The 27,949-nt window shown below is 57.1% G+C and overlaps 11 protein-coding genes across 11 annotated transcripts; 6 read left to right on the top strand and 5 right to left on the bottom strand.

Moving 5' to 3' along the window:
- Positions 1 to 354: 354 nt before the first annotated feature.
- Positions 355 to 4,661, top strand: ACRALDRAFT_1079433 (uncharacterized protein; the record flags this gene model as incomplete). The annotated part of the gene is made up of 1 exon (XM_071018902.1): positions 355 to 4,661. One exon carries the CDS (start codon positions 355 to 357, stop codon positions 4,585 to 4,587), a length of 4,233 nt encoding a protein of 1,410 aa, XP_070878468.1. The 3' UTR covers positions 4,588 to 4,661.
- A 103-nt stretch (positions 4,662 to 4,764) lies between these two features.
- On the bottom strand, positions 4,765 to 6,613 carry ACRALDRAFT_1079434 (uncharacterized protein). Its single transcript, XM_071018903.1, has 3 exons — positions 6,289 to 6,613; positions 6,138 to 6,220; positions 4,765 to 6,074 (listed from the first exon to the last, which is right to left on the bottom strand). Exons 1-3 carry the CDS (start codon positions 6,468 to 6,470, stop codon positions 5,068 to 5,070), a joined length of 1,272 nt encoding a protein of 423 aa, XP_070878467.1. The 5' UTR covers positions 6,471 to 6,613; the 3' UTR covers positions 4,765 to 5,067.
- Positions 6,614 to 6,848: 235 nt separating this feature from the next.
- ACRALDRAFT_1074263 (uncharacterized protein) lies at positions 6,849 to 8,744 on the top strand. The gene is made up of 4 exons (XM_071018222.1): positions 6,849 to 7,113; positions 7,175 to 7,262; positions 7,317 to 7,913; positions 7,978 to 8,744. The coding sequence occupies exons 1-4, from the start codon at positions 6,998 to 7,000 to the stop codon at positions 8,521 to 8,523; spliced, it is 1,347 nt and encodes a 448-aa protein (XP_070878466.1). The 5' UTR covers positions 6,849 to 6,997; the 3' UTR covers positions 8,524 to 8,744.
- Positions 8,745 to 9,235: 491 nt separating this feature from the next.
- On the top strand, positions 9,236 to 10,352 carry ACRALDRAFT_1025779 (uncharacterized protein; the record flags this gene model as incomplete). Its single annotated transcript, XM_071014767.1, has 2 exons — positions 9,236 to 9,694; positions 9,747 to 10,352. 2 exons carry the CDS (start codon positions 9,236 to 9,238, stop codon positions 10,350 to 10,352), a joined length of 1,065 nt encoding a protein of 354 aa, XP_070878465.1.
- Positions 10,353 to 10,885: 533 nt separating this feature from the next.
- ACRALDRAFT_2092477 (uncharacterized protein) lies at positions 10,886 to 12,953 on the bottom strand (the record flags this gene model as incomplete). Its single annotated transcript, XM_071022590.1, has 2 exons — positions 10,886 to 12,455; positions 12,526 to 12,953. The coding sequence occupies 2 exons, from the start codon at positions 12,951 to 12,953 to the stop codon at positions 10,886 to 10,888; spliced, it is 1,998 nt and encodes a 665-aa protein (XP_070878464.1).
- A 1,116-nt stretch (positions 12,954 to 14,069) lies between these two features.
- On the bottom strand, positions 14,070 to 16,271 carry ACRALDRAFT_1074265 (uncharacterized protein). The gene is made up of 2 exons (XM_071018223.1): positions 15,750 to 16,271; positions 14,070 to 15,691 (listed from the first exon to the last, which is right to left on the bottom strand). Exons 1-2 carry the CDS (start codon positions 16,018 to 16,020, stop codon positions 14,214 to 14,216), a joined length of 1,749 nt encoding a protein of 582 aa, XP_070878463.1. The 5' UTR covers positions 16,021 to 16,271; the 3' UTR covers positions 14,070 to 14,213.
- Positions 16,272 to 17,799: 1,528 nt separating this feature from the next.
- Positions 17,800 to 18,949, bottom strand: ACRALDRAFT_2038303 (uncharacterized protein; the record flags this gene model as incomplete). The annotated part of the gene is made up of 3 exons (XM_071020864.1): positions 17,800 to 18,033; positions 18,104 to 18,312; positions 18,373 to 18,949. 3 exons carry the CDS (start codon positions 18,947 to 18,949, stop codon positions 17,800 to 17,802), a joined length of 1,020 nt encoding a protein of 339 aa, XP_070878462.1.
- A 3,325-nt stretch (positions 18,950 to 22,274) lies between these two features.
- Positions 22,275 to 23,996, top strand: ACRALDRAFT_1079440 (uncharacterized protein). The gene is made up of 2 exons (XM_071018904.1): positions 22,275 to 23,372; positions 23,489 to 23,996. The coding sequence occupies exons 1-2, from the start codon at positions 23,010 to 23,012 to the stop codon at positions 23,981 to 23,983; spliced, it is 858 nt and encodes a 285-aa protein (XP_070878461.1). The 5' UTR covers positions 22,275 to 23,009; the 3' UTR covers positions 23,984 to 23,996.
- A 242-nt stretch (positions 23,997 to 24,238) lies between these two features.
- On the top strand, positions 24,239 to 24,741 carry ACRALDRAFT_1060511 (uncharacterized protein). The gene has a single exon (XM_071016243.1). It carries the CDS (start codon positions 24,352 to 24,354, stop codon positions 24,664 to 24,666), a length of 315 nt encoding a protein of 104 aa, XP_070878460.1. The 5' UTR covers positions 24,239 to 24,351; the 3' UTR covers positions 24,667 to 24,741.
- On the top strand, positions 24,719 to 25,482 carry ACRALDRAFT_206414 (uncharacterized protein; the record flags this gene model as incomplete). The annotated part of the gene is made up of 2 exons (XM_071022029.1): positions 24,719 to 24,783; positions 24,810 to 25,482. 2 exons carry the CDS (start codon positions 24,719 to 24,721, stop codon positions 25,480 to 25,482), a joined length of 738 nt encoding a protein of 245 aa, XP_070878459.1.
- Positions 25,483 to 25,906: 424 nt separating this feature from the next.
- Positions 25,907 to 27,914, bottom strand: ACRALDRAFT_1039404 (uncharacterized protein). The gene is made up of 3 exons (XM_071015135.1): positions 27,783 to 27,914; positions 26,281 to 27,694; positions 25,907 to 26,200 (listed from the first exon to the last, which is right to left on the bottom strand). The coding sequence occupies exons 1-3, from the start codon at positions 27,792 to 27,794 to the stop codon at positions 26,070 to 26,072; spliced, it is 1,557 nt and encodes a 518-aa protein (XP_070878458.1). The 5' UTR covers positions 27,795 to 27,914; the 3' UTR covers positions 25,907 to 26,069.
- Positions 27,915 to 27,949: the final 35 nt, after the last annotated feature.

Below are 27,949 nucleotides of genomic sequence, written 5' to 3'. Positions count from 1 at the left end.
ATGCCGTTGGGTTCGTGGGGTAAGTACGGAGGAGGGTACGGAAGGAGGGAAGGTACAACGCACAATGTACAGGGAAGGAGTGTTATCGACTATTCCTAATCGGGACAATAGTAAACAAATGACCGTATCTGTGCATCTCTCCTTCCTCATCTTCTCTCGATACACCTTCACGGCGCGTCATTGATCACGTCAATTCGTCACCATTGACAGCTGGGATTCTATTGAATTTTTCCCCCAGTAATCTTTGACTCTTCGACTACCCTCTTCGACTATCATATCTCTCGACAAACCTGTATCCACCACCACCATTCCTCCTCGCGCTTTACCTCACGCGCCGCTTGTGAGCTCGTCGTCATGGCGACTCCAAGCAACAACAGCCTCACCGATGAGGTGCTATCCTCCCCCGATCCCCTCAATGCCTCACGCGATTCAGCCCTTCTACCTTCCTCTCGTCGCGTCACTCGCAGCCAGCGTTCCCACAGCTTCATGTCGCTCGGTCGAAGCAGCTCTCCTCGGAAGCAGAGCTTCGCCCTCCAGATTGGCGATGCCCGTACCCCGCAGCGCCTCTATGTCACCGTCGAGGCCGAAGGGGGCGAGGACGTCGCGGTCAGCGAAGGAACGAACATAGCACGTAAACTCTTCGAGCCATCCATCGACTCGGACTCGCAAAAGAGAGGCGGCTCCACCGCAATCACCTCAACCACCACCGTTCCCCTCCGCGACGGAGATGCCCAGGGTGCCATCACCCCGAAGCGCCGCGGTCGCCCCAGGAAGGACGCGAGCCCCATGAAGCAGACCCCCGGCCGACGAAGGAGCAGCAACGTCGTCTCTCCGACGAAACGGACACCCGGTCGAACCAAGAGCGCTAAGAACGCCGCCGAACCAGACGAGCTGCCCGCCGACGTTAGCATCTCATCTGCAACTACCACCACCAGCACCAGAAAGAAGTCCACAGCCAGTACGAAGAAGACACCCTCACGTTCACGAAACACAAAGGCAACGGTGCCAGAAGACGACCAAATATCCCCTAATGCAAACAATCTATCCTCACCCCCATCGACCGCTTCTACCAAGCAAACCCGTAAACGCAAGGCCGAGTCGGCGGCGGAAGATAATCTGCCCTCCTCAGCACAAACTACCAAGCGGCCGCGCGGTCGTCCCCGTCGCCTGGCCTTGGTCCCCGAAGAATTTGACGAGCTTATGGAGACGAACGATACCCCCGAAACAAGCCACCGCCAAACCACCCCAGAACAGAATACGAACGACGTTGCTGCCAAAGATGAAGACGAGATGCCTACCGGAGTGGAACCGAGAATTGAATACGAAGACCTACTTCCTCCTCTACCTATGGAGATGGAACAGGAACCATCAGCCTCAGGCGACCGCCTTTCTCGGGAAGTCACTCGGGACGCCAGACCTACAGCTCAGGAATCTTCCCGGGAGTTCACCCGAGAACCGTCCCAGGACCCTACCGCATCGGAGCCCGACCTCTGGCTATCATTGTCGGAGGAAACAGCCCGCCCAGCGGCTAATGCCGATCATGAACAACATTCCCAAGCCGGCCCCGGAGCTGTGGCGGAGGCACGCGTTGAGCCTCGTTCGGAGGAAGATGTTCTCACCAGCGACGCCGTTGAACATACCTCGGAAGGCTTTCCCATTGACGATACAGTCGCCCAGGGCGAGGATTTCAGCATGATCTTTGCCCATTCCATTCCCTCCCTGCGCGGAGACGCCAGCTTTCAGCCCATGGAGACGCATGACTTTGGTGAAGCGACGAGCCTCATCATCAACAGAACATTGGAGGAGCTGCGACAGTCCCTGAACGGAAACAATTCCCAAGTGGGAGAGGATGCCGAGACCACCGCCCATCGCGGCGATGCTGCAACTGGCGTGGCTGAGCACAGTGCTCGTGAAAGTGTTTTCGAAAACACTAGAAACACCGAGAGCCCCGTCCGATATGGTGGGGTTGAAATGATTGTGAACTCTGTTCAAGTTGACGTGAGAGGCCGAGTCCAGGGTCCATCCCCGTATAGCGACAAGGCATCCGCGCAGAATGTCCCCGGCGAGAACGTGGACGAGTCGCCTATCAAACTCCCACAGCTCCCACCCCCCGCGCCGTCACCTGCTGGCAACATGCCGCGGAATAGCAGCTCTCCCGTCCTGAGCCGACTCACACCGCGGTCCAAGAAGGACATTCCCCTGAGCCAGCGACTCTTCAAGTCCAAGGCGCAGCAGGCTATGATGAGTGCTACGGCAAACTCGCCTTCGCACCCCAGCTCCGACGGGACGATTGGTGTGAGATCCGACGATTCTTGGTCCAGCGTGCCCGAGGACGTCCTGACCCGCATGGCCCCGGGTTACGAGTCCCCAAAGGTACCTGAAGCTGAACATGGACCTGAGGTTGAACAGGGACCTGAGGTTGAACAGGAACCTGAGGTTGAACAGGAACCTGAGATTGAACAGGAACCTGAAATTGAACAGGAACCTGAAGCTGAACAGGAACCTGAAGTTGAACATGAACCTGAAGCTGTACATGAACATGAATATGAACGCCCTCAACGACACGCCGAGCTTGCCACTGCCACCCTACCACATCCGGACCCAGCGCCTCCCTCCCCTGCTCTATCCGAAGAGGCTGCCGCGTACGCAGATGATTCCTTCTCCACCATTCCGGACGAGATACTAGACAGGGCCGCTCCCACGTTGCCTGTCCTACCCGATAGGTCGCGACACGGTGACGCGCACGACTCGCCTGACAGACTGGCGCAAAGGTCGCCCACGTTGTCCGCGGAGGCTGCTGCCTACAACAATTCGCTGGCGCCAGCGGCAACGGGATTGCCACTACACTCGGATGCGACCGAAGTTGAGCGGGCCGCCGAGACTCCGGCTCAAGATGGACATGCTAAACCTCCGGCCGAAGAGAAAACATCGGCGGAATCAAACCATGGAGCCTCTCAGCTGTTGGTTCCCCGATCTACCGAGCCCGGTCCTCGGCCATCTCTTTCGCCCATCGTCAGGGCTGGACGGGCCCTTCAGAGCGTCACTTCCGACGCCTCTTCCCCTCCCTCCCGGCAGCAGTCCCTGGGAAGCCCTTTCCGGGCCAGCGCCAATGCAAAGCCGCCAGCCGTCCCTGTTCCGGTCATTCAACCAACGGCGTCCGAGCACCGAGGGCAGGCAACCGACGACGGGGACGAAGATATCTGGGGCGTGGAGGCTCGCCGGGAGACCAGCCATAGACGTCCCCGACAGCAGCCCTTTGGTAAACACCGGACCGTGTATAAGCCACGGCCACACTCTCATCGATCTTCATCTAGCCAGTCGAACAAGAGCATGGACCAGAAGAAGCCGGAGAGGCCCGGTTTCCTGAGACGGCTGAGTATACTGAGTCCCTGGAAGAACCAGCAGGAAGGAAATCCCGCCTCGACGCTGGCCACCGTGACCCTTTCAAACCCGAAGGACAGTGCCGCTTTTGCGGATGATTCCATTCCATCACAAAACAAGACCCAACAAACCCCTCTCCTCAAGACTCAGAATAACGGTCAAATGCCCAGGCGGTTCGATTTATCCGCGTTTTTCTCGTCCCCCCGCCTCCTGCCCGGCATGGAAAACGCCCAAGCTGTTTTGAAGAGGAAGCGAGAGAGCATGGCGGCACAAGAGGACAACGAGCAAGACCGTCCGTCTGCCAAGCGCCCGCATGTCCTGCAGACGACTACCATGTTCCCAGAGGTCCGGCACGACGCCTCGGCCGACCAGGAGCGGGACGTATTTCATAACAGCGGCAGACTCATGTCCCGCGAGGATATCGAAAAGTGGCAGCAGGAGAGTTCGACGGTGGAGTCCTCATCCCCCGGGCCCGGCACACCGACGCAGAGGTTACGGCCCTTACCAGACAGGAACGCCTCACCCACCAAGTCATGCCTGCGCTCGCCGCTCAAGCCGCGCACACCGGGACGAGTCGTCGTGTTCGACAAGGAGGCTCTTTCGCCTCTTGAGCAGGCGCGGGTGCGCCAGGAGAAGCAAGCCGCCGCGGCTCAGCAGGCTGAATTTGAGAGGCGCCTGCGGGCATCAGCGGGCCAAGGTCATGGGTTTGGGAGACCGGTAGTTTTACTCGCGCCGCCAACGACCGAGAACGAGGATGTCGAGATGACCGATGTGTCCGACTATGCAGAGGAAGAAGAGAAGAGTGAAGATGAGAGTGCCGAGAAGGCACCAAGGCCAACGCCCGCTCAGTCGAACCAGGCGACACGGAAACTACGGCTTTCCAAGGTGGTCTGGACGAAGGACCACTGGATCCGCATGGACGAGCTGGTCCAGGAACGCCGCAAGGGACGCTTCCAGTTCGAGTTCCCGGCCGACTTTGAATCCAAGTCGGGCTGGCTGGTGGGGCAAAGCATCAGCTCGCACGGCGAGAAGCTGGTGCTCAATCCGTGGCACCTGAGCGTGATTGACGCGTTCAAGGTCGACGTGGGCGGCGTGTGGGACGAGCTCACGCTGGCGCGGAGGCTCTTTGGCATCCTTGTCGCCGAGGGGCTGCGGAAGGAGGGCCGCGAGCCCAGGGTCCCTTATGCCCATCGGCGCCGGCGTTGATGGGGTAGGTGCGGGCCATTCTCCTGTTTACAAGACGATATATACCCAGGGCGTGCGGAAGAGAGTGGTATGAATTGCATGGTCTGTTCGTGCAGCCAGGTGTTTGTTCAAGTGGTTTCCGAGTCTTTCGGCGTTTACATGTTTGTTGTTTTAATCCTTCGGTTTCTGGCATGGACGAGAAGTGGGGATTACATTTCCTGCAGGAGGAGTTGCAGCATGTCGGCCATGGCGATTGCTGCCATTGCATGCGGTCGGTGTTGGATCACCGGAAGACGGCCGCGGCGTTCAAGGACTCACGAATTGACGACCCGAGATGATATGCCTCGATGAGATAGGTACAGCGGGCAACGAATGTGAAGGAGCTTTACGTGACACTTGATAGACGTAGCCTCTGTGTGCCTGATATTGTAACACTACGCCTGATATTGTTACACTACCAATATCGCCTGCTTCCCCCCCGTCCCACCCACCCTTTCTCAATTACTCCAGCTGCGAGGCCTGGTTCGTGTATAGCACATCGACGACATTGCTCAGCTTCTCGACGGTGGCCAGGGCATGGTCGTAGGCGGCGTCGCGCTGGGCCTCGTCAAAGATGATGAGGCAGCCGGCGCCCTGGTCGAGGACGCCGGTGATGACCTTGTCGAGGATCATCTGGGAGAGCTTGCGCTCGACCTGCTGGGTGTCGAGGCTGACCATCTTGGCAATGTGGTCAATCTCGACGCGGGAGAAGGGCTCGATGACCTTGACGAGGTTCTGCTCGAGCATGGCGTCGTAGAGGCGGCGGAGGTGGTTGCGGATGAAGGCGTCGGAGCCGAGCTCGTAGCGGTAGGAGGACAGGGCCTGCTCGTAGTCGTGGAGGGAGCGGTTGGCGTGGGCGCGGGCGATGGCCTTCATGGCGTCGAGGTTCTGGCCGGCGTACTTTTGGGCCTGCTTGGAGGCCATGAGGTTGTTGACGTCGTCGGCGAGGTTGAGCATGATCTTGCAGAGGAGCATGTACTGGAGGGCGGCGGTGGCCTTGGCGGGCTCGTCCTGGGAGTGGTAGCCGTCGAGGGCCTCGACAAAGTAGGAAAAGGCCGTGTTGAAGTCGCGGTCCTCGGCGTGGAGCATGCCGCTCTGCATGTCGAGGTGGGCCTGGAGCAGGGGCGGGGTGTAGACCGAGGCGGCCGAGGTGCGGGCGCTGGTGAGGGCGGCGCGGGCCTTGGGGATGTTCCCGAGGGCGTGGTAGACGCGCGACTCGAGGAGCTGGACCTCGACGAGGACGAGCTTGTCGTCGAGGCGCTTGAGCTCGCGGAGCAGGCCGTTGATGAGGGTGAGGGCTTCGTAGTAGGACTGCTTGGCCATGTACAGGGAGACGAGGCGGGTCTCGAGGTTCTGTCGCATGAAGCCGCGGCGTTCCGAGGTGGCCCATTCTATGCACGACTTTGTGACGGCGATTTGGATGTCGGTGGAGTTGGGGATGGCTTCGAAGAGGTCGAGAAGCTGGCGGACTGTTCGGGGTCAGCATCGCAAGACGTAGGTTGCGTGGGTGGGCGAAGGTGTCTAATCCGTACCAAGCTTTGCCGTCTTTGCCTTGGCAAAAGATGACAAGACTGTCCTGCTTCTTGTCACCAAGTCCACAAGCTCTTGCGTGTTCCTGTCGTGCGAGAAAAATGGTATCAGCAAACAGAGCGTTCCGTTCTCTTTGTCGCAAGGAAGGCTCACTTCTCATCCCGATACAACTCTCCCAAGCCAATCAATGCTGTCTCATATTCCTTGAGAGCAGAATCGGATGTGGTAGATGGAGGCTTGGAGAGGATCTCCTTGTAAAGAGTCTCGGCCTGTCGCGGGTCGGATTTGGCCAGCTTCTGGGCTTCCTGGACCCTTTTCGAATCGCCCTGAGCCATGGATGCGGATTTCAGGTGACGTGTTGGAGTATTGTCGTCAGGCTTGTAGAGGGTAGGGCGTCGTGGATGAGTGGGTGTCGAAGGAAGTGGTGGTAAGGCTGAGAAGAGTGGTGGTTGTTGTGGAAGCGTCGTCGCTTTTGGATGCGTAGCTTGGAGGAGCTCCAAGGCAAGTTCAAGTGCGTATGTCGCTGCTGGAGCCTGCTGCTTGGCTGTTGATTATGTCAGCAGACTCATGACCGACTGACGTCCTAGGTTGCGGACCGACTTTGATCCGTGCATTGATATTATTGGTCATAATTCTCCGAGAGACACCCCACCATGCCAGCTCGAAATTTTTGGAGAGCATCGAGACTTGTGTTCGACTAGCAAATCCAACGAGAAAAAGCGAAGGCCATCGAATTTCGCGTCCATCGACACCACGAACCACGCGCAGTCTTTCCCTTCTTGACGTGTTTATCTAAGTTACGGACGCTACAGCTCAACTCCAAGAAGGCGCATAGCATGCCATCCTGCTCTTGAGCTCCACCATGAAAATCAAAGCTCTGAGCCGGTCGGTCGAGGAATACCAACCAGCAGGGACAGATGTGGTCAAGTTGCCACGCAACCTAGACTCGGCAGCCCATCCATTCGAGCGCGCAAGAGAGTGAGTATAGCTCGGGCGAATATCCAAGAAAAACAAACTACTGGACTAACGACGGCGAAAGATACACCAAGGCCCTCAATGCGGCCAAGCTAGAACGGATGCACGCTGCGCCCTTTGTGGCGCAGTTGGGTGCTGGCCACATTGACGGAGTGAGTACATAGAAAGGAATGAACGAAGAGGAGCCCCTCTAACGAGATGCACAGGTATACAGCATGGCGAAAGACCCCAACAACCTACAGCGATTCGCATCGGGCAGCGGCGACGGAGCGATCAAGGTATTCGACCTGACGAGCCGGGACGAGGTGTGGCAGACCAAGAGCGCGCACGAGAACATTGTGCGGAGCGTATGCTGGACCAAGGACCAGCGGCTCCTCAGCGCGGCGTCGGACAAGACGGTCAAGCTGTGGGACCCGTACAACACGCCGAGCGAGGCGGCGCCGCTCTCGTCGTGGCTGGGCGGCAGCGGGTTCACGAGCCTGTCGACGCACCGGTCGAGGAACGTGTTTGCGGCGTCGTCGTCGGCGAGCTCCATCTCCGTGTACGATTTGGAGCGGCACAACGCGGCGCCCGAGGTGCTGGCGTGGCCTAATGCCGTGGATACCATCAACGCCGTGTCGTTTAACCAGGTCGAGACGTCTGTGTTGGCAGGGTGCGGCATGGACCGGTCGATTATCCTGTTTGATCTCCGGACGTCGATGCCGTTGACCAAGACGACGCTGAGTTTTGCCTGTAATGCCATTTCGTGGAATCCCATGGAGGCGTTCAACTTGGCCGTGGGTAGCGAGGACCACAACATTTATGTAGGTTTTTTCGATTGCTTTTGTTTTCCCTTCCTTCCTCACTACACAACAACTAACGTTCCAGATCTTCGACATGCGGAAATTCGACAGGGCGCTCAACATCCTCAAGGACCACGTGGCGGCCGTCATGTCGGTCGAGTTCAGCCCGACGGGCGAAGAGCTCGTGTCCGGGTCGTACGACCGGACGATCCGGCTGTGGAACCGCGACAAGGGCCACTCGCGCGACATTTACCACACGAAGCGCATGCAGAGGGTGTTCAGCACCATGTTCACGCCCGACTCCAAGTACGTGCTCTCCGGGTCGGACGACGGCAACGTGCGGCTGTGGCGGACCAACGCGTCGGAGCGGTCCGGCGTCAAGACGGCGCGCCACCGCCAGGCGCTCGAGTACAACGACGCCCTGGTGGAGAGGTTCGGCCACATGCCCGAGGTGCGGCGCATCAGGAGGCACAGGCACGTTCCCAAGGTTGTGAAGAAGGCCGGCGAGATTAAGAAGGAGGAGCTGAGGAGCATCAAGAGGAGGGAGGAGAATGAGAGGAAGCACTCGAAGAGGAAGTTTGAGAAGAGGCGGAGTGAGCGCGAGAAGATGGTTCTGGGGATTCAAAAGTAAAAGGGAAAGGCGTTCGGTTGGGACTGTCCTTTGTTTTTGTTTTTCTTTCTCTTTTCTTTCCATGTCTTGACTCAATCGCTCGGCGTTGGCACTGGGACGCAAGAGATGATGTTGCACGCTCATATACTCAGTATGGCTGGTGTTCCTCATACACCCTGATACCAATTCTGGCCATATCACGTCTTTACTGAACTATACCATTCCATGAGCCTGTGACGGTCGATGTAATCAGTGCGTGCAGACACTACTGAAGCTGAAGCATGGCGGTTAACCATCTAGACCATAAGGCCCTATATCGGATCTCGACCGGACCACAGCCAGGGTCCACGAGCTCCTGCAGGGGTTCAAACATGTGCTCAGGCAGTGGGGCAGGGGGTCAATCAGTCGTGTTTCGCTATTGGTGGGTACGTTGCCGCTACTACCTTGTACGCTGTACTGGTACGGGCTAATGTTTCGGTACCGCTAGTACGGAGTACAAACACTTTGTACTTTTTATCTTGACTCGAGATTCACGAGAGCTTCATCTCCCTCTCTCTATCTCCCTCTCTCCCTCTGTCTCCCCCCTCTACCTCCTCTCTTTTATTCTACTGCTACATTTTGTAATCACTCATTTCACATTCATTTCGAAGCATTGGTGCCGAGCAGAGCTCAAGCATCAAATCATCCATTCGTTCTCCCATCTTCCTTCCCATCTCCTTCGACACAGCTCACCATGGACTACCCCCCCGATCGCGACTCGTGGTTCGCCCCCCTCTCCCTCGACCTCATCCTCAAAGTCCTCAACGTCACCTTCTTCCACCCCTTCATCGCCTGGATCATCCCCCTCAGCTTCCGCGCCCAGACCATGCACTGGGACGCCCCGCCCATGCTCGTCTCCATCGCCTGGGCCGCCTGCCTCACCCTGGCCTGGATCGCCGGCGTCGTCAACCACCGCCTCGCCTACGGCCTGCCCCGCCACGTCGACCTTTCCGACGAGGTCATCGTCATCACCGGCGGCGCCAGCGGCCTGGGGCTCCTCATCGCCGAGGTCTACGGCATGCGCGGCGCCTCCGTCGCCGTCCTCGACGTCCGCGACATGGAGAACGGCGAGGCCCGCGGCGTCACCTTTTACAAGTGCGACGTCGGCGACAAGGACCAAGTGGCTCGCGTCGCCGCCCAGATCGAGCGCGACGTGCGTCTTCCCCTCCCCTATACGTTGGTCGCAAGCAGCTAACTCCGCACAGCTCGGCCCCCCCACAATCCTCATCAACAACGCCGCCATCGTAAACGGCAAACCCCTCCTCGACCTCGACCTCGCCGCCATCGACCGCGCCATCTCCACCAACCTCCTCGGCGCCTTCTACACCCTCAAGGCCTTCCTCCCCTCCATCACCAGCGCCCCCGACGGCGGCACCATCGTCACCATGTCCTCCGTCCTCGGCCACCTCGGCGCCGCCCACCTGACCGACTACTGCGCCGCCAAGGCCGCCCTGACCGCCCTGCACAAGTCGCTCGAGGCCGAGCTCCGCATCTCCCACCCGCGCGTGCGCGCCGTGCTCGTCGAGCCGGGCCAGCTCTCCACCCCGCTCTTCCACGGCGTGCGCTCCCCCAACGCCTTTCTCGCCCCCGTCGTCGAGCCCGTCGACGTTTGTCGCGCCGTCGTCGCCGCCATCGATGCCGGGAGGGGCGCCCACGTCGCTACCCCGTTTTACGCCCGTTGCGCCCCGTGGTATAATGTCCTGCCGGCCGGGTTGCAGGTCGTGGCTCGTCGCCTCGCCGGTGTCGATTTCGCCATGCGTTCGTTCCGCGGCCGGTTGCCGGTGGGCGAGAATGGGGAGAGGACGGAGTAAGGAAACTCGGCGATGGCCTGCGGCAATAGAATACCACGGGGTTAGGGAAAATAACATAGCGTAGATGATTTGTTTGTATCACAGGAACCTGGTTTCAATGGCGCGGGCGCTCACGAGGACTGGGAGATAATATAGACGAACAATAACTGTAGACGAACAATAACTGTAGACGAACAAAACCACCCTTCCCATGTTAAACTACGTACAATCACACAATACCCGACTCGATATTCCCTCTGACGTCTAGTAGGGTATACATTATTGGTAGACGACGCTATGCCTCGTATCTCTATATATGAAGTGGTGTAATGTTGCAACGCTTATATACCGCCCAAGCATGAATCCAAGTCGAATTTTGAAATTCCTCCCGTCTGGTATATGTCCGAACACTTTTCCGTAACGCTGGCAAGATGGACGCAGTATGTCGCCAAATAACAAATAAATCCAAAAGGAGTAAAAGAGGGAAAATATATATGAAAAAAAGAAGAAAAGAAAACAAACAAGGTAATGACAAGAACGCTTCGCCGCCACCGTCAAACGACATTATCCGCCCCGCTGCCCGTCATCTTCGGTGCGCTCGCCTTGGCAGCCGAGTCCTCACTGCTCACATCCTTCTCGTTCGCGACGCCCTTCCGGTCGGTGTAAGCATCGCCCCCGCCTTGGGCGTCGAGAGTTCCTCCCGCGGCATGTTCCGGCGCGACGGGTCCCGGTCCGGGCACGGAGACGTCATACCCGTCTTCCAAATCGTCATCGTCTCCCATGGCAGGGGCGGCAAAGGTCGGGGCATAGGCGCTCTTGGCGCGGATCCTGTGGCCGTAGAACCAAAAGACGAGAGGGATCGGGACCATCACGGCGGCCAGGCAGCCCAGGAGGGTGGAGGCCCACTGGATACCCATGCCGTCGAACATCTTGGGGGCGAAGAGCGGGAAGCCGGCGCCGGCGAGGGAACGCAAAAAGGTGTTGCCGGCGATGGCGGACGCGGCGAACATGAGGTACGAGTCGACGAGGTAGTTGAGCGCCTGGAGGAAGATGGACATGATGCCGAAACCGGTAAAGAGGCCGCTGAGGGTCGGCACGATCCAGTGCACCTCGGCCCTGTAGCCGGACCAGCCAAACCAAAAAATGCCGGCGGCGAAGAAGACGGCGCCGACAATGACGGAGGGCAGGCGCCACTCGGGGATGGGGACGCCGTGGTTCGCCTTGAGCTTGCGGAGGTACCACGGCTGCTGCAGCAGGACGGCGGTGCCGGCGAAAAGCTGGCCGACGATCATGCCGAAGAAGGTGAGACCGGACTCGCCGGCACCGAGGCCGTGGACGCCGCGGAAGACCATGGGGTAGGCGGTCAGGAAGAGGTAGAGGATGCCGTAGATGAAGGCCATGTAGATGGAGAGCAGGGTGACGATGGGCTCGAAGAAGAGCAGGCGCATGGGGCGGGAAAAGTTCTTGCTGACGAGCTCGCGAAAGTCAATCTCAATCTCCTCCTGCTTGGCGTGGATGCCCCAGTTGCGGGTGCGGCGGCGCAGCTCGGCGGCCTTGGCGACGAGGATGACGGGCGGGTACGTCTCCTCGAGGAGCAGCAGGTCGAGGACGAAGGCGACGAAGCCCATGATGGTGACGAGGTACTGGGTCCAGCGCCAGCCGAGGTACGACTCGACCATGTAGCCGCCGATGAAGGGGGACAGGAGCGGGCCGGTGAAGACGGACATGGAGAAGATGGTGATGGCGACGCCGCGGGTGCGGTTGTCGAACAGGTCGGAGAAGACGGCGGCGACGACGGCGAGGGGGCAGGCGCCGAAGAAGCCGGCGAAGAAGCGGCAGATGAGGATGGTCTGGAGGTCCTTGCCGGTGGCGGCGCCGATGGAGAAGACGGAGAAGCCGAACATGGCGATGACCAGCGGGGGCCGGCGACCTTTGAGCTCGGAGAGGGGGGCCCAGAGGGTGGGACCAAAGGCGAAGCCCAGGACGTAGAGCGAGACGCCGAGCAGGCCGACCTCGGTCGCTACGCCATAGTGTTCGCTGACGGGGCCGGTGGCGGCGGAGAAGATGCTCGAGGCGAAGGCGGAGGTGAGGGTGGTGAAACCGAGAATGGCGGCCGTCATCAACCTGCGGGAGGTCAGTTAGACTTGTTTCCATGCCCTGTCTTGGGATAGACTGGGCAGACGAAAAGACTTACTTCTTCTTCAGAGGCCAGTTCTGAGCATGCATGGGGTCATCGGGCCCATCAAACTCGACGACGTAATCCTCTTGCTCTGGTAAGGGCGGCGGGTAGGGCTTGCCGGCGCCCATGGCGGGCAGGGGTTTGCGGGACTCGCGGCTCCGGACACTGCGGCCGACGGTGTTGCTGTGCTGGCTGCGCTGGGTGGCGATGCGGCTCAGGGCGGTGGGATGGCGCTCGAGGTCGAGCTGGGTCGGTACGCGGCTCATGCCGATGTGACGCTGGTGGGGATGGGAGGACGCGGAGGAGGAGCAGGACGTGGAGCTCGAGCTTGTGGCAGACGATGGGATGCGTTCGATTTCTCTGCTGTCTCGACGCACATAGCGGTTCGGGGATGCCTCGATGGCCGCAGCCTCGAGTTGGCGGTCGACAACGTCCATGTCCATTGTCGTGGTGGGAGTGCCGAGTCTGTGTGATGGATGGTTTGGATGCAGTTGGAATGGAGAGACGAGAGGAAGAGGAGAGTTGAAGGGGGAAGAAATACTGTAGATCTCAGTCTTGAGTCATTCGCGGGGGCAAAGGGGAGGGAGGGGAAGGAGAGAAGAGGAGGAAGGTAGAACCTAGGTACTAGGTAGGGGTTATTAATGAAGGAGCTAAAATTTTGGACGGCGGGCTAACAACTCGGTTCGTAGTCCAGGTATTGCTCGGTAGTTAAGTAGATGGACCTAGATTCAGATGGACCATGCTGCGAGAAATCGGTAGTGGGTACAACGCCCCTGAAGTGGATAGAGCCGGTGCTAGACGAGGTACCGGGGTACCGTGGCAGACACGGTACGGACAAGGGTCACCGTGGCACTCGGACTCGGGCTCGGACTCGCCCGGCCGAGAGGACCTTGACTGACAAAGGTAGAGACGATCAGGGAAAGAAGGAATCTCTTGGACGTTGGACTATAATGGTTTCAGATCTTGATAGAAAAACGGAAAATAAAAGAAGAAGAAAGAAAAAAGGTAGGGTTGGTGAAAAGACCAAAATTTTCTCTCGCCGATGCGACGCAGTATCAGTGCAACCTTGTGTTTTTTTTTTTTCCCTCTTTTTAACCGGCAATCAACGGAGCTCGATCCGGATGGATACCACGTACACTGTGTGCGACTACCCTCGGTCGAGACCCACCAAATATGATATTCCTCTGGTTTCGGCAAATGGCTATACTAAATTATTACTTATCAATCAGTCAACAACGCGTCTTTGGCTTGCATAACAAGGTGCATAAACGTTTAATCTTTAATCAATGGGAATGGACTGTGGCAGAAATTTGCCGAAAGGCGACCATGGCAGCGGCACAATGATGTCATGCTGCATGTGCATGGTCCCTCGTCTTCTCTTGATTAGTCATGGTCAGACTGCACAGTACGTACCCGTCCCGTCACCTCCCACATTACGCAAACGGGCATCGCATCGCGTCGTCAAATTGTCCCGTTCTGCTTTGGCCGCGACAAGTCAGACTCGCGGCCTTTCTCGGGGCCTTTCTCACATACCACCAGATTAGACTGACGATATATATGTACAGGTCCTTCATTCCATGTGGATGTAGCAGAAATTCATTGAATCATAACCGAGAGAGAAGATACTAAACCGACGACTTACAGCCGCCCATACCCATGCTGTAACTATACGCCTCCCCTTCTATGCCGCCTATTCGAGGGATTCATCGCTCAAACCCCCATCCATTCTCCAGGAGCGTCGTCGCCTCCTCCAAGCTCAACCCGGCCGTCTCCGGGTAAATCTGCCACACGAGCAAGTATCCCACCACGCAGATGACGGCATACAGCATAAAGGTCCACGTCGGGCTCAGGAGGTCCATCAGAGGAAGAAACGTCAACCCGACAACAAAGTTGGCGCCCCAGTTCGTCGCCGTCGCCACCCCGCTGCCAATCGACCGCACCGCCAGCGGGAACAACTCGCTCTGCATCCACGGCACGTTACCCAGGCCCAGCGCGTACGACGCCACGTACACCATGATGCTGACCAGAATGATCACCGCCGCACCCTCCGTCCCTTCTGCTCCTCCCCCTTGGCCGCCTTCTCCCGCATCCGGCTCTGATCGTAGTCCTGGTCCCGGCGTCGGCCCAACGACCACAGAATCTCCAGTCGCAGTAGGTGATGTTTCGGCTCCCAAATTGATAAACGAAAAACCGTACGCAGAAAGCACCAGTCCGCCAATCATAAAAGGTAAAGAGTAGAGCAAGATGCGTCGCCTGCCGATGCGGTCGATGAGGAAGAGCGCCACCACCGTAAAAAGGAAATTAGTCACCGCCACCGTCATGGCCGTCATGGTAGGCGTCCGGAACCCGACGAGCGAGAAGATGGTCGCCGAATAGTACATGAGCGAGTTGAACCCGCACAGCTGCTGCAACCCCTGCAACAAGCACGCGATGATAAGGGCGCGCCGGTTCCGCTTGACCGTCACCAGCTCCCGCCAGCCGCCCCACCACTCAAGCCGCGGCGAACCCTCGCGGCGCATCACCTCGCGTTCGTCGCGAATCTCCTCTTCAATCTCCCGCACCACCGCCGCCGCAGCAGCCGCCCCTCCCGCGCTACCACTACCGCCCGCCACCTGCGCGACCACCCGCTTCGCCATCGCCGACCGTCCCACCATGACCAGCCACCGCGGCGTCTCGGGCATATACATCACCACCATGAGCTGCAGGACCGCTGGCAGCGCCCCGAGGCCGACCATGTAGCGCCACGCCGACGCGCGGTCCCCCCACACGGAGAGCGCCCAGCCGGCAACGTAGGCGACCACCTGGCCCAGGGTGATGGAGAGCACGTTCATGGTCACGACGCGACCGCGGTGCGACGCCGGCGCCAGCTCCGCCAGGTACAGCGGCACCACGAAGCTGGCGGCCCCCACGGCGGCGCCGATGACGGCACGGCCCACCACCATGGACGTGACTGTGTGGGCGGCCGACTGGAGCAGGGCGCCGAAGATGAAGAGAAAGTCGGCCAGGATGAGGACGCGGCGGCGGCCGAGGGCGTCGGCGACGATGGACGAGAAGGGAGAGACGATGAGGGCGAAGAGCGCCGTGCTGGACGTGATGATGGACTTGTCGAACGACGTGAGTTCGCGGTCGGAGAGGGACGTGTCGATGGAAACGAGCGCTGCGGAGATGACGCCCGTGTCGTCTGTACAAAGCATGTCAGTCTAAGGAAACATGAAAAGGAAGGGACGGAAAAAACATACATCCGAAAAGCAGGCCGCTGATACATGCAGCCACGGTAAGCAACCACACGAAAACCCCAACCTGGGAAGCAGACTGGCCCGGCTTGGGTAAATCGGCAAGGTCCAGCCCGCGGACGCCGGCCTCGCCACCATCGGCGTCGTCGGCATAGTAATCCTCCTGCTGAAGTAGGGCGGCAGAGTCGTCGCCCGCCTCGCGGTGACGGTTCTTGTCGTGATCCCGGTCCTGCCGGTCTGCCATGAGCGGCGCCCCGAGAGACCGGGACGAAGGCATGGCTATGGATGGGCTGGGACCGCTGGGTGGGAAGTGAGCGCTGTGGACGGCTGTTCCGAGAGATACATCGAAGGGGAAAAACGACCGTTTCCCGCGTGAAGATGCCAGAAAGCTCGCCGAACTCTCAACGTCCGGGCATGGCTCGAGGGTCCGACTCGTGTGTGTTCTTGTTCGCGTGCGTTCTTGCTTGCTGCTTCTTTTGGGGACGTGCTTGGAGGCCAGATTGTTGGAAAGAGTGGGTTGGCTTCAGGGATGATGCAAATGGAGGTCGTTGTCCGAAGTTGCGGTGGATCCCGTCATGCGACGTGAAGAGCCATGACCGTTTCTCATTGGCGGGTATTAGTCATCAATCCGGATGTCACCTGACCTCAAACACCTGACCTCAAACACCTGACCTCAAAGTCAACGAGAATTCAACGTACTGAGAACCGGTACCTAGTTACTTCGTACGTAGAGGGAGGTCAACACCATGACCTGCTCGCCTACCTGACCAGTTCTCCCTGGCTACTATCACATCACCTACTACTTATCACTAACCGGTCCCACCCCACCGATGCACGCAGTGCGGTTCTTTGAGGCCGCAGTAGTGCGTTAGGATCTGGTAGACGCGCAGCTGGACCTCGTCCGGGTTGGCCAGAGCGACGCCGTGGAGTATCGGCACCACACCGCGGAACACAGTCGCAACATTCTTGTCGGACGCTCTGTCTTTCTTGGTCGCCTCCTTATATGTCGCCGGTCTGTCTTGGGAAAGTTCTTGGACCTCGACGGCGTGGAGGAACGACTTGAGGGTCAAGTCCATCGCCGGGGTGAACAGGACGAAGCCGACGCCGTGGTGGACATGGATGAAAAGTGTTCTCCTTTCTGGAGCGGCTTCACGGTATAGTGGAACTGTCGCGGAAAGACTTCCTGTCCATCTTCCATCTTCTCATCCCCGACAGCCGTCAACGCCAGACGCCCCACCTGGTCCTCGGCGATGGGAAGATCATGATCGTCCCAGGAATTGTCGATGATGGAATATCTGACCCGGGATATGCAGGTCGACGAGAATTAGGAAGAGGCGCTTGGCCTTGGTGTCAATCCACTCCCAGTACATGCCGTCGGTCAATCCGTCGCCGAAACCGAGAGACTGATCCAAGCGCTCAATTGAGCGTCGCTGTTGGGTCGGACCCCGGTAGGCGTCAATTCGGCCCCACTCCCCGAAGTTTGTCAGATACATCGGCCGAGTACCGGCCGCGGGCAACGTCTTACTCGGCCGAGGGCATAAGTTAGACCCTTTCAGCCAAGTTACTAACCATCATCTTCCAGACTCACTAAGAATTTAACTACATACATCTTCACCACTCTTTTCAAGTCGTATTTACATTAATCCCACGGTCGCAGATATCCTTCGTTTGTCTAAAGTCGCACTCTCTGATGAACGAATTGTTCTCGAGCCACTCGAAGAGGCTAGACCAGAGATCCGTGGTACCTGAATCGGGTGGTGACGGGGTTGGAATATCGCGGCGACTGCAGAAGCGATCCGCCCCAGTCAGTGACGGATGGCTACATACTCCCCCAGCGGCGAATTGTCGACGTTGAGATCCGGTTCTCGGGACAGGACGGCTTTGGGTCGTGGCAGGCGAGAGAGGAACTGCTGAAGCATCTTGGTATCCTCCCCTGCTTATCATCCGATTGCAGAGACGAGATGGCGGAACTGGGCCTCGACGAGGGCAGGTCAGACTCATGTATTGTCTTTTCTCATACACGTACCAGCCACCCAGACGTCTCCATGCCCTTCGCTCAATGAACATCGGAGTCCGGCACAACTAATTCGGGCATCTCTTCGGGGTGCGTCTTCCAGCGTTCAATAGACTGTTTATCCATACCGCCTCGACCTTGCGTCACTTGATCAGATTTCTCAGCGGCAGCATGGCGAACGCGGTCGGCATCCAGTCTCCAAGCGTCAGCTCGGAAGTCATCTGGCCAGCCGTACTCTGTCTGTAATTTGCGCGCAATAAGCAGGCTCTCGATGCTCTAAAGGAGAAGAACCGGGGTTAGTCGACAGGGCGGCATTACTATAGTAACGGGGAGGGACTGGACTGACAAAACTCGTATCCGTGATATATTGACCATTATCCAAGGGGACGAACTTTAGGCTCCAGAGGTCCCGGATGTATCGCTTCAGAAGAAAGGTCGCGTCGAAGCCCGGCCAGTTACGGTAGTGGTCCTGATTATCAGGCCGCTCGTCTATAAAGTCGTCGGGTATGGCCCGGGAATTGTATTCGACCATGTCCTGTAGTGTACGGATAGCATCTGTAGGGTTCGAAAAGTCGGTTAGTTTTAGAGAGATACTACGATGGAAGTCCAACTAACTCGTCTTAGTATCGAGGATCCAACACATGCCGTCCGACTCGAAGGGCGTCAGCAGGGCCACGTCGTCGGGATAAAGGTAGTCCGGCGAAGGGTCATCCCGGCCGTTTGCTAGTTGGTTCTGGTAATGGGGGTCGCGACAGGTCCGTAGAGTATACTCGTCCGCATGGAGATAGTTGAAGACCATTCCAAACGGGGCGAACATGACGCCGTCGTATCCCCCGGCACCCTTGGTTGGGTATGGCAGGCGCTCGAGGAGGGAGATGGCGCGGTCACTCATGTTGAATTCGCGGCGGAGGCGATCCTGCTTGATATCTGCATGTCTCCCTGTATCCTCCGGGGGGAAGACGACGTCCTCCTCTTTCAGATAGCTGAGTCTCAAGAAGATTCGGTAGATCTGATGCCATAGCGCGACGAATTCGTCCTCATCATAGGCCGTGGACGAATCGGCATTAGTATCCGGTGTGGGCCTAATAAGAGGCGCGCCGGCGGGGTACGGACCCCGAGCGGGGGAGAGCCAGGCACCCTCTGGCGCCGTGGGCTCGTCGGGGACTAGTAGGGTGTTGGCGTTGAGGGCCATACCGACGATGTCGGAGTTGAGATGGACGACGAGGGTTGAGAGAGTGCGGTTCAGCTTTGTGTACTTCCAGGGTTCCCCGCCCGTGAAGTACGAAAGTCCATGTACCTTATTTGGTCTTGGCCGTACATTAGCACTGCAGCTTGTAAGATGAAAAGGTTTGGTATTACTGTCATATTAGAGGAATTCTTTTCTTTAGTACACGTGTGGGTAAATAAGGCTGCCGGCTTCGGACAAGGGAAGGACATGAGAATTTATAATTCGACATTGATGCAATCAAGTTCAAAACAGCTGTGAATCTGCAACTTGAAGCATTCCGAGATTTGGGTATAGGAGACTTCGAGCACATCTCGCCTATATGAGGCTAGCTTTGGAAGATACCGCGCATGGGGATGCGGGATACCGCTAGTCACGATTAGTGTCGGGAACTAAGCGCTGGCGTCATATCCCCACTCTTTATTGTCCGAGAATAATGTCTTGATATTGTCTCCTATCCTCTCGTTACGCGACCCTGTTCTCTTCAACCGACCATCACGGAGGCATCTAAGCAGCCATGGTGTCAGCGACAACTCCGGTTCACCTGGGATCAGAAACATCCGAAGACGATACCCAGGAATACTGCATTGATCAGCCCCGTTGCAGGCTATGTCAATTTCAGTTTGAAGATAGAGAATCGGTGCTCGCAGGTATGCTCCCTACAGCCCTTCTGGCCTGAAGACGCGCTCACCCCTGCTGCCATGCACCCAGTCCTAGAAGATGGTCGTGTATCCGAGTCATTCCCCTTTTATCAGAATGAGAGATTCCAAGGGGAGACTGGGATTGATTTCCACATGTGTTGCCGACGTGACTGCATCATAAGTAATCACCGAGTACACTGCTTTCACGTCGGATGCCATTCCTTTAACCCCCTCCCAGTATCTCCGACGCTTCTCGCCGCGACCGAATATGATTTCAATCCGCCCATTTCCTTCGAACGTCAAAGGCAAGGTCACATCAAGGACGCGTTGGCAGTCAAACTGAAACTCGGTTTGCTTTGCAAAATGCCCGCTGAGCTCTGTCATGTGATTGCCGGATATCTCGTTCGTGAATGCTCCATCGTCATGTATCAGCAACTTGCGCGACATGTCCAGCCGTTTGATTTTATGGTCGACCTTTCTCAAGATGTTTACGCGACATATAGGAGACTTGAGGGCGTAGCGTACCTTTGGTCTTTGCACAACGCGCCCAGCCCGGACGAGAAGAGGGTGCGGGTCTTTCATGCTCGGCAAGGCCAAGGCGTCCAGCAGATCCACGCCGCATATGATCACCGTGGTATCAGGTGCATTCGCTTTGCTTTGCCCTGCCACGACTCTCTACAGTCACTTGGCTGCGGAGTGTGGTGGACGAGACTAGCTCGAGATGGAGGTATTCTGCGCGTAATGGCAAGATCCGACGTGAGATGCACCCTCTGCTCTGCTTCCTCTGCTTCCTACTATACAATCTAATCCTCGCATCGCTGAAGGGGTTAAAAGTCAGACGGCTCCTGGATTCTACGGAACCCCTGTCGACAACGAACAGCACAGTTCTGGGACAGGGCTGGCCGATGCCGGGGTTAGACTGCAAACTCATCGACCTAGATACGTATGACACGGCTGAGGCGGCACCTGACAACCTGCGGATGAATTCGTTTGATTGTAACAGGCCGACGGTAGACGGCTGCTCGGCCGCCATACTTGGGCTGAGTATAGCCAAGTTGTATACACACAGCCCTGGTACCAGTACAGGATTCTACAGGGATATGGACAGCATCACCAGCTCTATGCTGTGGGTGTATATGCCCGTCGACCCAGACGAGCGCCTGACGGAGATTTGGGCCATCAGATCCCCCGAATCTATGCTCATATCATTGATGGTGAGGTACGGAACTGTTTACACCGAGGATTAAGGTTAACGATATGCGCACAGTTAATCACCAGCCACGAACGAGCAGTCATCTTCGGGAGCTATTATCTGCATCCCAAGGTTTCGCTTCGGTTTAACCGTGTTTACGCGACAACAGACGATCTGTCGCCAATATATTTCAACGACTGGGATCGTCTCTCTGACGCTAAGCGGATCAAATACCTAGGAGTGGATGCTAGGACTGCCGAGACGAACATGTCCTTGGGGCAAGCCCAGCATCATCGAAGTCAATACCCCCCCTCTCTCATGCCGTCGACACCACCGCCATATACGCAATACAACGAACCATGGTATTACACCAACTGCCGATTGGAGCATGTCGTGGGAATAACATGCTGCATCAACAAAGCCGCCGATCACCAGCCCATCATCGGCATGATTCTGCGCTATGGGAACGGTCGTCGAGCCTGCGTGGGGCAGTACCGCATGGACTGGGCATTTGATACCTTGACGGTAGACCCCTCGCGGACACTGCACATAGGCTTGGGCAAGACCAAGAGACGGCTCCCATACGTCGCGCAGGTAGCCCTGCAACGCTTGGATAACCCCGACTCCGACCTGTTATCCTGGATGAACGTTCCTTGGCATGGGAGATTTGAATGGTGGTTCTCACAACGCCAATGTAGGCTTTACTACTCGGACCAGGAGCATTGAATGAAGGAAATAATGTCAATCGCCGAGTAATGGAAAGGGGAAAGCGGCGGTGGAATGATGTCAATGACACTCTATAGTGCCTTGGTTCTTGCTGTGGTGCGCCGACCCTCACCTTGGTACGGTCCTTGACGTTGGGTTGCCAACTGGATGTTCTATCGGTAAGATGTAGGCATATCGGAGTAGGAATCGAGTACCCGGACCGTGCGGATATATGGAGTGCATTTTGTCGACCGTACGTACCTACGTACCGTAACATTCGTACAGATATAGCACAGTATCGTTCTGTAGTGTTACTGTATACGTCTATGAATACTAATCATTCAGAGCACAGTACGAATACAACGTATTTGTACCCACGTTCGTTTACATTATTCATTATCGAGTGCATTAGCTGCACTACTCGTACTTGGCGTCAACGTCACAAGTCGCTGCTTGCAGATGGATTTGTACACTAGGGTACACCTTGAATATGTCACACAATTATCCTGATCCACTCCAAATGGACGCGTGGACATCAAATCCAGATAGGAACAAGATCGTCACATTCAGCACCGGTAGGAGATTAGGTACACTTGGAGATCGATCATTACAACGACGTACTTTATATTCGCGTCAATTGGACGACCTGAGGCCCAGGCCCATCTATCACCTCCATTCCAGGTTCGTTTTAATTTTAAAATTAAGCTTCTTCCCCCTTCCCCCCTGCTCCGTGAAGCTTATTACCGACATCACCGCCCGCTCCACTCGGAAACAGAAAAACAGCTGACCCCCACCATCCACCTTTTCAACGTCGCCAACAACCATAGCCTGCGGACAATCTATTCATCACAGCCTAAACTTGCAAGGCCAGGAGAAGAACGTTTTGCGGTCTAATTCTTCGCCGTCTTCCTCAATCAATCTACGCGGTACTACGAACGCGCCATACGAATCCAACGAACCCACCGCGCTTCATACTATCTATAGGAAAAAAGATTTCGCCAGCCTATTCGTACACCACCTGGACTGCCGACGAATGAGCAGAGGTTTCCGGTCCTGTCTGTCGCAACGCTGTGCTGTTCCAATTACCAGAGGCACATCGCCGGAAAAGGATCAGGCCATCACGATTCGCTCGAGCAAACGAAACGATCACCACCACGAGCAGGCCAATCACCCCATCGACTTTCTTTCCAGAACGATCCTTTTCTGCCCATGTTCACTCGCTCGAGGCTATCACCGTCTCAGCTTTCCGGATACTGCAACCGCAACCGCAACTGCAACTTCCACCCTGCGGCTTGATTATGCTTTCCCCTGACCTCGCCTAACTTTTTTCTGCTCCTTACGTCTAAACCGGGCCAGCCACCTCGCCCAACGCTGGCGCATCGCCAAAAAGCAGGTGGCCACCCAAGCTCATCTCGCTATCGAGCGTTCTTTTCTTCCCCCTTTTCTCCTCAGCGATCCAATTCAACGTGGTTCGGGGCGGTTCTGCACCATGCGCTACCCGTTCCTCGTTTCTGCGCTCTTAGCTGCGTCCCTCGCGGCCGTTGGAGAGGCCGGTGGCAGCTCACACCAATCAGGGCAGGTGATCCCCGAAGTTGGTGTCACTTGTCAGCTCAAGGCCGGCCAGTTTGGCCCGCGCCAGTCTCCTTGTTCGCCGACGGCCAACCTTGACGCGATGAGCTTGTCGCTGGGACCTCCAGGCCAACCGCCTCCCGTTTTCGCCGAGATGTACGATGGCGACGCCGTGACGGCCTCTTTCGGGCTTGGGCCCAATGCTGCCGCTTTTTTGGTCTTTTCCGAAGATGCAGCCATTTGCAATGTATTTGCCTTGGACGAGGTCGAGGCGCAAGCCATTGTGAGTTTTTCTTTTCTTTTCTTTTCTTCTTTTTTTTTTCTGATTTTCTTTTATCTATTTCCGAATCTCCCCTTCTTCGCCACGAGTTATACATTAAACACTAACCGAAAATACAGACCACGAATTACTGTAACAAGACACAGCTGGATGACTGCGCCAAAGTCACCCTCATCTGCGGCAAGCCCGACCCTCCCGCCTCGGCGCACGCGCAACCACAGCCCCAGAGCATAGCAGAACCGGTCGCACTGCCGCCCCAGCGCGAGACCCTGGCTCCGGTGGTTCAGCTAGTCGCACCAGACACCAAAGCCCAGGGCCCAGGCGTCTTCCCTCATGGCGCCGTGCTTATCAGTAACTCACCGCCCGACACAAAGCTCCAGCCGGACATGCAGGGTCTCCTTCCCGACCGGGAACCCGACGGCGCCTCGCGATCACGAGCGCCTTCGAAGCCCGCGACTCATGCGAGTGCCGTTGTGGCAGAAAACATGACAGCGACGAACCCGAGCAAGAAGAAGCTCGCGGGGACTTGGCCGTCTGCTTCCGGTAGCACGCACATCATCGGCATGGCGGGCGGGCTAGGTGTCGTTCTTCTCATCTTTGTCATATGGATGTGAAGTTCGCACACGGCCGAGGGGAAAGAAAACAAGAGAGGCCATTGCACCAAGCGGCAATCGACGGCTTAGGATAAATCTCTCCTTCTTCTTCCCCCTTCTCATTTCAAATTCGTTTGCCTTTTGTAATAACATTCTGATACCCCCTGTTGTCTTGACTGAGAATAGATGTTTCCCAGAGGGACTGGGGAAGGGAGCGGCAAGAGTCATTTTCCTTTTCTTTCTTTTCTTTTCTTTTTTTTTTCTTTTTTTTTCTTTTTTTTTTCCTGACGGGCGTTTTGGGTCTGCACCACCGGCTCATGCATGGGATACTGGGAGCACTCATTGCTCGGCACACGGAAACTGGAGTTTAGGCTCAGCCTCTTTTTGACATGTGGCTAATTCAGGGGTACCTTCGCCCTCGGACGACGGGCAACCTGCCTTTTAGGGATAATGGCAGTGTATTTGGCATGGCTATGATTGGGGTGGTAAGAAGGACACTGAGGACACTGATATTGTATTGCTTAGATGAAGGGGATCGGCTCCAGGCAGGACCGAATTCAAGGCTCGGTGATGTATATAAGCGTATGTACCACATGGGCTTAGATGGCTTGGGAAAGTTACGAGACTCGGTAGTCCTCAAAGGTAATGAGTACTGCCTTGATGTCGAAGATTCCATAACGTACCTTACCGTACCTGATACATGAGAACATATATCCGTATGTATCTTGACCTTGTCTTCAACATTATTCTACGCCAATGGCTGAGGTTCGAGACGGTACCAAACCTCTCAACCCGTTGTACTTTGACTTCCGGGCGAAACAGTGAGGAAACTGCAACTCTATCGCAGCCTCTGCCAGCCTTCCCGCCCCGGGCAACATGCCAGCTTTCCTCTCAGAGGAGCTTGCTCCCGGCTCATATCTACCTTCACGAACTCTGCCTCGGTCCCTCAACTCTCTCCACAGCAGACAAGACCGCTACCCGGAATCTCAACGTTCTTACATGCATCCATACCTGAATTCAACTACAACTCGACAATCTCCCTGGATTCCCTCCTCACTCAACAGAGCATAGGCGACGCTTCCCGAGAGAAGGAAACCCGCCCCTCTCGCCAGATTCTTCCCATGAACACGCCACTCCCACCTAAGAAGATGGTGCGCTTCACCACGGAGAAATACCTGCCCCCACCAGTACCTCTCAGATCACCGCATGTCAACCCCCCGACGCCGCCCAAGCCCGCCCTCAGACGCAGCATCCCCGGCAGGCACGCGGCGGGGCGATGGGACGTATTCAACCGGGACGTTAAGGCGCTGGGAAACGATCCGCATCGACAGCACGACTTTCGCGCAGCGCGCCGGCGCTGGATGCTGCGGGGCCATGTCCCCGCCCTACGGGCCGTTGTCATGGCACTGCTGTGCTTTGTCTGCATGGGCCTGGCCATTGTCAGCTTTGTCACCTGTATCGACTGGGCGTTACGGTGCGCGGGCCGGGAGGGGTTCCTGCCGCGTTTCGCCTGGGGTTGATGACGGGTTGACGACAACCTTGGAAGCAAAGAAGGAATGAGTAAATACAAAACAACCAATAAAGGAAAACAAAGGATAAGAAACGGCTTTTACGGGACAAAGCTTCGGATCATCCATTGTCCTGTCCCATTCCCGGCATACGGGACATACAGCGTCTTACACCTCAGGGGCGTTACACAGCTTTGATTCAACAACAGACATGTCTTCAACAATTCGGCGCATATCAGGGTCTGGGTAAGGAGGGTGTGGTCCACCGTCGAGTCGATGGGGGTTTTTGGTGGTGTGAACGGGATGCAGGGGCTGGATGAGCCGGAAAAGGGACGGGCAATGTCGTTTCTCCTGTTCTCAAATAGCGTCTATTGTCAGAGCTTGCATATGATTTCCCGGTCTTTCGTACGCATAGACGATGGCAGTCTTACATGGTAAGACACCGACCGCAGTATAGAAGGAGGCACGACACTGCGATGCGAGTAGAGCGCTGATCATCATCTTGTCGTCAGTCAACACTATCCTGTACTGGAATATGGGAAAAATTGGTATCAAAAGTCTCAGAGACAACATTCATCAGACCTGATGGTCCCTTGTTGCTACTGCTGCTGCTGTTGTTGCTCATAATATAGTTCCTCCGCCGACGTGATGCACTTGATATTGGCACCCAACTTGTTCATCGTCTCCTCCCACTCGTCCATCTCGTCCGAGTCAAAGACGATGCCGCCTCCTATAATGCGTTGTGGTTAGCTGCGAATCACCAATGACCAGTCAAAGGGAGGAAGGGAAGCCCAAACAAGCAGTACTCACCCGCCTGCAAATACGCCACGCCGTCCTTCACCATCATGGTCCGCAGGGCAATACACGTATCCATCGCACCCTCCACGTCCTCGCCCTTCTCATCCAACCCTCCATACCCAAAATACCCCACCGCACCCGCATACACACCCCGCTTCTCCCCCTCCAGCTCCGCAATGAGCTCCATGGCCTTGACCTTGGGCGCACCACTGACCGTGCCCGCGGGGAAGATGCTCCGGAACGCGTCGAACCGCGTCTGGCCCGGCCTCAGCACCCCCGACACCTGGCTCACCAGGTGCTGCACGTGGCTGAACTTCTCCACCACCATGAGCCGGTCCACCCGGACCGAGAGCGGGTCGCCCACGCGGTTGACGTCGTTGCGCGCCAGGTCCACCAGCATGACGTGCTCAGCCCGGTCCTTGAGGCTGTTGCGGAGCTCGTCCGCCAGCGCCGCGTCCTCCTCCGCCGTGCGCCCGCGCTTCACCGTGCCCGCGATCGGGTGCGTGATGATCCGCCCTTCCTCCGACTTGACCAGCAGCTCCGGCGACGCCCCCACAATCTGGAAATCCTTGCAGTTGATGTAGAACAGGTACGGCGACGGGTTGACCGTCCGCAGGTGCCGGTAAATGTTGAACGGGTGGAGCGACGTCGGCCGCGCCAGCCGGTGCGACGGCACCGCTTGGATAATATCGCCCTTGACAATGTGCTGCTTGAGCGTCGTCACGTGCGCCTCGTACCCCTTCTGCCCAATGTTGGACGAGTACTCGTGGCCCAGCGTGATGGGGCCTTGTTCCGGTAGCGGGATGTCGGGCGCATTGAGCACGTCGACAAGCTTGTTGATCGTCTCCTTGGCGCGCTGATAGGCCGCGTCGAGGTCGTCGAGGTTCTCCGGCACGTGGAGGTACGTGATGACCTTGATGATGCCCATGTACCTGTCAAAGGCGACCATGGTGTCGAAGAGGAGGAACAAGCTCTCCGGAATCCCCAGGACATCCTTCATCGGCCGTGCCGTCTTGGGCTCAAAGTAGCGGACCAGGTCGTACGAGGCATAGCCGACGGCACCGCCGGCCATGGGCGGCAGCTGCAGGCCCGGCACATGGGCGACCGTGTACTGGGAGAGCTCGGCCTCGAGGGCCGGCAACGGGTCGCATTCCGGGCCGAAACCGGGGCCCGTGGCGAGGACCTTCCGGGGCCCCGCGCCGACGAAGCTGTACCGGCCTACTTGCTCGGTGGCGGCGCTCTCGAAGAGGAAGGAGTACTCCGAGTCGGCATGGTGGGCGGAGACCTTGAGGTAGGCTGCGGAGGGCGTGATGAGGTCGGACGAGATTTGCCGATACACGGGGACGAGGTTGGGCTTCTTCTTGCCAGCCGCCACAGGCGCTTCGAGAATGCTCCTGACCGTCTCAAGGGACGGGACGACGCCGCGCTGGAGAGCAAGAATTTACGGAAATCAGTCACTGGACACACGACCCGCGGTACAAGGTTGCAAATCCTCTCTAGCTGGAGCTACTCACTGGGCCTGCCATGCTCCAGTAGCCTCACAAGTTGGACTGTAGACTTGTGAATGGTCGAGCTGGATGGTGTGGCGTTGGGAAGAGGTTCGAGTCAGCTCGTTATGAGGATGCCGTGTCCAAACTGGCGATGAGTCTCTGGGGGGTTACCCAATTGTGGAAGCTCCGAT

Source organism: Sodiomyces alcalophilus (assembly GCF_042370955.1).
Source record: "Sodiomyces alcalophilus JCM 7366 unplaced genomic scaffold ACRALscaffold_1, whole genome shotgun sequence".
Classification (NCBI taxonomy): Eukaryota; Fungi; Ascomycota; class Sordariomycetes; order Glomerellales; family Plectosphaerellaceae; genus Sodiomyces; species Sodiomyces alcalophilus.
The sequence above is the reverse complement of the archived record's forward strand: the minus strand, read 5'-3'. Positions and strand labels throughout refer to the sequence as shown.